The sequence below is a fragment of the Plasmopara halstedii genome (assembly GCF_900000015.1).
Source record: "Plasmopara halstedii genome assembly, contig: Scaffold_650, whole genome shotgun sequence".
In the NCBI taxonomy this organism is placed as follows: domain Eukaryota; phylum Oomycota; class Peronosporomycetes; order Peronosporales; family Peronosporaceae; genus Plasmopara; species Plasmopara halstedii.
Genome location: NW_020187567.1, coordinates 1,143,123 through 1,149,326, shown reverse-complemented (window position 1 = coordinate 1,149,326; position 6,204 = coordinate 1,143,123). Strand labels below are relative to the sequence as shown.

General features: G+C 43.0%; 2 protein-coding genes across 2 annotated transcripts in view; one reads left to right on the top strand and one right to left on the bottom strand.

Moving 5' to 3' along the window:
- Positions 1 to 1,853: 1,853 nt before the first annotated feature.
- On the top strand, positions 1,854 to 3,245 carry PHALS_12863 (ammonium transporter rh type c; the record flags this gene model as incomplete). The annotated part of the gene is made up of 1 exon (XM_024728499.1): positions 1,854 to 3,245. The coding sequence occupies one exon, from the start codon at positions 1,854 to 1,856 to the stop codon at positions 3,243 to 3,245; it is 1,392 nt and encodes a 463-aa protein (XP_024578970.1).
- Positions 3,246 to 3,456: 211 nt separating this feature from the next.
- The window catches only part of PHALS_12862 (TRP-like family), a gene marked incomplete at both ends in the record, with an annotated part of 3,418 nt that continues 670 nt past the window's right edge, over positions 3,457 to 6,204 (bottom strand). Inside the window, one exon of the mRNA XM_024728498.1 lies at positions 3,457 to 6,194. Within this exon, the coding sequence (XP_024578969.1) occupies positions 3,457 to 6,194 (2,738 nt within the window). The remainder of the gene's footprint in view (positions 6,195 to 6,204) is intronic.

Below are 6,204 nucleotides of genomic sequence, written 5' to 3'. Positions count from 1 at the left end.
CAGAGTTTCGACAAGCTTTGCTTACGATGCTTGGCACCAGATCAGACATCTGTATGACTGACCACCCAGAGATAATTTATAGACCAGATCACGTCATCCGCGCAGATCTAAAGCACTTCCTTCCTTGACAGGCTGATAGCTTGTTTGTCACAATTTTAAGGATTATCACTGTGAGGTGGGCGCGTCACACGGTATTGCTGGCTCAACTACGCAATCACATCGTAACAAGGAGGACTATCCTGTACAGTCTGGCTTGTCGATCTTTCCCCGGGGATAGCGGCACTACTCTGTTCTGAATCTTCTTCGCACATAGATACGAGGCTCGCCGCCGCTTTAGCCTTCTAAATTTACCATGAAGCACGTTGTAACACCTCGATTATCAAATCAATGTCATAAAGCAACAATCATGTCCGTGCCAAAAGTGAATCTCCTTCACAGCTAATGAAAGCGTGGCACCTGACGTCTTTTACTAAATCACGACGTTCCAGCCACGCTTTTACTATGAGATCACCCGCGTGGTGATTAATACTCTTCTTAGTTCGCGAAAGATGAGGTCGCACAATCAGACAGGCCGTCCAATTTCGCACTTCATGAAATAAACATGCGTGTAATGCGTGCCACATTTGGTTCCAATCAAGTTAGTGTTACATGCGCATCAAGACATGTACAGACGATTTTGCTCAGATGATAAGGAGGATCTGATGGGCATAATATTTGTAGCTTACTCAAAAAATGCTCTGAGAAGAACGCATTGCCAGTCAAGTCAATGGTCGGCAGAAGAATTGGTTATGTCATCAAGTGACTTAGTCATCATTCATTATGCAGAACTTGAAGTTTGTTCGAGGTAATCAAGTGTTGTAAAATTCTCTATATATCATTTTCTCATTTTAATTTTAGATCCAGGGCTGGTCGCATTCCTTCTATTGTCTCTACGTCCCAGCTACAATTTAAAATTGGCAACTCGTCTTTTACAAATACAAACATATATGGGCTGTGTCTCTACTAGGTGCACGCGTTTATAGCATTGCCCGATCGTGTAGAATCGATAGTAGCAAAGAAACTCACCGAACACAATCATGGGCAAGAGTCTACTATTTTTTTATGCTGCAATCACATCCTTTACGTTTCTATTGATTGCAGATTGTAGTCAGGTAGGAAAGAGTGGCGGCGTTGTCGTAGGCGTTTAAATTTACTGTTTGGCAGTAAATTGTATTGGTTAATTTATTTAGATCTTATCTCGGCATAATGAATACAAAGATATTGTTACTACCCTTCGACTCAGAGATCCGGACAGAATCAGTATTAGGCTCAATAGAGCTTCATTTATCAGCGACCCACAATTTGGCATAGTACAAGAAGAGTTTAATTTAAAATCTCAATGGTAGTTTGCTCTATACGGTAACAATCACGTTGTTGAGCACGCAGTGCCTTAAATCATAAACCGGCTTTTAAAACTCATTCAGTTAAAAACTCGATTAACATCATTTGTATAGTGTGTGCGTCATTTTAACTGGACGAAGATAATATCATAACGAGACTATTTTAAATGGCAAAAAACCACTATAAAGCCTAATTGCAAAAAAGGGAAGTATAACAAGTAAGAGCCAGCATACTCCCAAGCAGAATCAGAATTTCTGGTTCACATTACGCGACATAATTGTACAGAAATTTCTGCTTCGTATCGTTAGTGGACTCTATTTAATTGATACTCAGTGGTTGGATAGTACAAACCTTTCCATGTCAACGTTCAAGCTCAGTTGGTTGCACTACCGTTCGTTCAAAAAGCATTCACTTGAACGTACCATTTTCAATTAATCATAACGTAGCACAATCATCTTCCAGAGCCTAATATTATGGTCAGTGATCGTATTTTATTCTCAGCTACAGACGACAAAGCCTGGAATACTGCACACTCGGATGCTGACCACAGTGTGATCAGCACACCTGCTGATCACAATGAAGAGAAGCCAATTGAAATGAGCTTTGCATTGTCTCTTACGCTTTTCGAATTGGTCTGTTTATTTTTCTTTGCTCTTAAATTTGAGATACCCAGTCTAGAAGACGATAATCTTGATACTGTGAGTACCATCAGCTACTATCCCCTGTTTTTGGACGTTCACGTCATGATTTTCGTTGGTTTTGGCTTTCTTATGACATTCCTACACAAGTACAGTTTGAGTGCCGTATCGCTCAATTTTATTATTGGAGCCCTTTCACTTCAGTGGGGTGTAATTGTTGTGACTATGGCTCATCAGATTGGTGATGGCGATTTCAAGACTAAGATATTGGATATTCCAATACTCATAAATGGTGATTTTGCTGCTGCTGCCGTCTTAATTAGCTTTGGTGCTCTTCTGGGTAAGACCACTCCCACTCAAATGGTTTGGATGACATTTTTTGAAATTATTATTTATGGATTAAACGAATACTTGATAATTGAAACACTTGAAGTTACTGATGCTGGCGGTTCAATCGTCATCCATACGTTTGGTGCTTTCTTTGGTCTTGCGGTATCTTACATGCTTGGAGTACCTAGTGCAAGCGAACAAGAACATTGCACATCTCGGTATCACTCGGATGTCTTTGCAATGATTGGCACACTATTCCTCTTTATATACTGGCCATCCTTCAATGCCGCTCTAGTAAGTTCAAAAGGATTTCAACAAGAGCGTGCTGTGATCAGCACCGTTCTTAGCATCACAGCTTCTTGTGCATCTGCGTTTGCAACGTCCAAAATATTGAGTCATTCCAAAAAAATTGACATGGTTCACGTGCAAAACGCTACACTTGCTGGTGGTGTCGCCATGGGAACAAGTTGCAATCTTGCGATTTGTCCGGAAGCAGCTATCACAATTGGCATTATTGTCGGTATTGTATCGACAATTGGCTATTGCTCGGTCTCACCTCATATGGAGCAAGAGTATCGACTCTCGGATACTTGCGGTATTCTCAATTTGCATGCTATACCTGGTCTTATCGGTGGATTTGCTGGTGCGATGGTCATTTTTTCTACCTCCGATGACTTTTATGGAAATAGTTTGACTAGTGTTTTTGATGCACGTACCCACCGTTCAGCCAGTGAGCAAGGTTGGTATCAGCTTCTAGCTGTTGTAGTATCAGCGACTCTTGCTACTCTATCTGGTCTACTTATTGGTTTATTTCTTCGATCTAAGCAATTTCGTCAGCAAAGGCTTCAATATGAAGACCACGAATGGTTTCATGTGCCTGACGAGTGCTACGCTTAGTGATTGAGTGCGAAATTATTATAAGCCAATTTTTATTGTAGAGTATGGTGAATAGATGGCAATCAATAATCGAGAATAACATAATATTTCAGATTACTGTCATATTGGTTTTAAAAAGTAGGACTTTATTACTTCTATTCATATATGCGATATAAGAAGCAATAAACAAGAAACTATTCTTTATATTTTTCGAAAAAGAAGAAAATGTTTTCTAAAAGCCAATTTCATACTTGCGATTGGAGTGGTGCTGATACTGTGGTGGATCAGCCATCGACTGAGTTGGAGGCATCTGATTATAAGACGTTGATGAGCTTTGAAACGACGGCTGCATCGACTGCATCGACTGCATTGACGTATCGCCTGGAAACGAAAGTGTCGCGTTCTGATCAAACTGATTCGTAACTCCTCGATTTTGGTTTCCATTGACCGTGAAATGACTAGCCCATAATTCCGATTCGGTGTCCGTATGACGTTCGTACTTTAGTGTTGAGCCATTGCGCTGATTTTCTTCATTTGTACGCGCCATCCACGCACGAATGTACGTACTAAAGACAACCAATTGGCGTACAAACCACACAATTATCACAATCGAGTTAATCCCAATATAAGCGTGAGCTATGCGTGAACGAGAAGTGGCCGACATGGTATTGGTACCCAAGAATGCAAACGCCAAGCCAAAATTTAGCATCTTAAGCAAACCCAATATGTACGTGATACGAAGCACCATTTCATCTGCAAATGGTGACATGATAAAAACACACGCGAGATAAAAGGCTTGAATAGCCATGACAGCAATTAGCTGTGTTGGATCGTTTGATACGCAGCCTACTAGGACACCAGTTGAAATTTGAGCAACAACGTCAATTACGAAGAACATGCGACTGCGGTACGTATACTCGCAATACAATGAGCCCCAAGTAGCTAAATTTTCAAATTGTTCTAGTTCATCCTTTGATTTGTGCATGATAACACGTCCAGCAATAGCCAATACACCAAAACACACGAGGACGAGCGCAATAATGGCGACGATCAGTGGATCTGCTACTACCGCAGCTTGCACTTCCATCGAGATTTCAAAAGATGCTAGCATACTCAAAGGAAAGAGTGCAAAGTACCAAACGAGTACGCATAGACCCAATGCACGAATTGAAACGCTACGAAGACGATGGACACCCGATGTATAATTTGAAAGATCCGATGAGTCGTCTAAAGCACGCTCTGCTTTGCGTTTGGCAAGCACTGCTAGTACTAGAAACACGGTGACTAAGATTCCCATAATCACAGCAAAACCAATGGCACCGTGGATCAATAAATTATCTTCGGGAATACCAATTCGGTCCGCGTACGAGACCAATCCACCCAAGATAATTGTTTCAAGTCGACGAGAGTCAGGTGAACCGGTAGACGTTGTGTCTTGAATTAAAAAGTTGCTCCAGGCAAATGAATCTGTGTAATCCCATAAAAAGTATGGCGTCTTGAGTAGTGTGAGTTCTGAAGTAATTTGCATTTGCTGCAAATAACTAATGTAAAATATAAATTCCCATGTGTTTGGACTCCACGCCGCATTGACCCACAATAAAGTCGCATCTAGAGAAACAAAATGGAAAAAGAGCAACAGCGCCAATGATATACCAGCGAATGCCACGGAAGAGTATCGCAAAAAGTCATGCAAAGCAGATGTAGATGCCGAGAGAATGTCACTATCCTCCGTGTCCACGTACGTATTTCGTCCTCCAATAACATTGGGAGGAGTATCCGCCATCGAACTGTCAGACGCTGTTGTTTTTCCTCGAACATATGTCATGAGATTCGTTGGCTCACTCATACTAGTAGTTCCTCCAATATTAAGTACCACAGGCTGCACCGTTGAGGTTGATATGTCGGGAATGGCAAATGGATCAGATAGACCTTTCTTGGCTGGTATTGGAGTTGACGACGCATCGTACATGATGACATCCGATTGTGTCTGTTCTGCTTGTTCTATCGCATTCTGCTCCAGTACTTCCCCAACTTCATCCTCATCAATCGGATTCGTCTCAATGGCGAGAGGTGACTTTGTCACGACAGGTAATTCTGGCTCACCTGTTGGAGATTCAAAAGAAATATCGCTACGATCAAGTGGTTTAGCAGTTACAGGAGCGGGGGACTCAACGATTTCATCTAGAGCTGGAGTTTCCACCTCGTCCAACTTTGACGGATTGTCTTCCGTTGGTGATTCCTTAGACGCAGACTTTGATGACGAAGGCATGTGGGACGGAGGCTCGGAAGATGGCGGCACGGATGTTGGGGGCTCAAAGGTCGGAGGTACGGATGATTGAGGCTCAGAGGGCGGATGCTCGGATGGGGAGTCTAGTGATGGAGGTTTGGACGACGGAGGTACAGAAGATGGGGGCTCGAGAAGAGAGTCCGATGGAGCATCAGATGGAGAATCCAACGGTGGAACGTCAGACGAAGAGTCTGGCGACGAAACAGATGGAGAGTCTGGTGATGGAACATTAGGTGGAGAATCTTGCGATGGAGAATTCGGTAAATCCAACGATGACTCAGGAGACAAGTTTGGTGCATCAGGTGGAGAGTTTGGTGTACCCGTTGGCGTATCAGAGTTTTGTGATTCTGACGGTGAGCCGTCTACCAAATCTGGTACATCAGGAAGAACCGACGGTGGAGAACTTGGTGTACCCGTTGGCGTATTAGTATTTTCTGATTCTGACGGTTGGCCGTCAGGCAAATCTGGTACATCAGGCAGAATCGATGGTGGAGAGCTTGGTGTACCCGTTGGCGTATTCGTGTTTTGTGATTCTGACGGCCCGCCGTCAGACAAATCTGGTACATCAGGCAGAATCGATGGTGGAGAACTTGGTGTACCTGTTGGCGTATTCGAGTTCTGTGACTCTAACAATGGGCCGTCTAACGAGCCTGGTACATCTGGCAGAATCGACGGTGGAGAGCCTGGTGTACC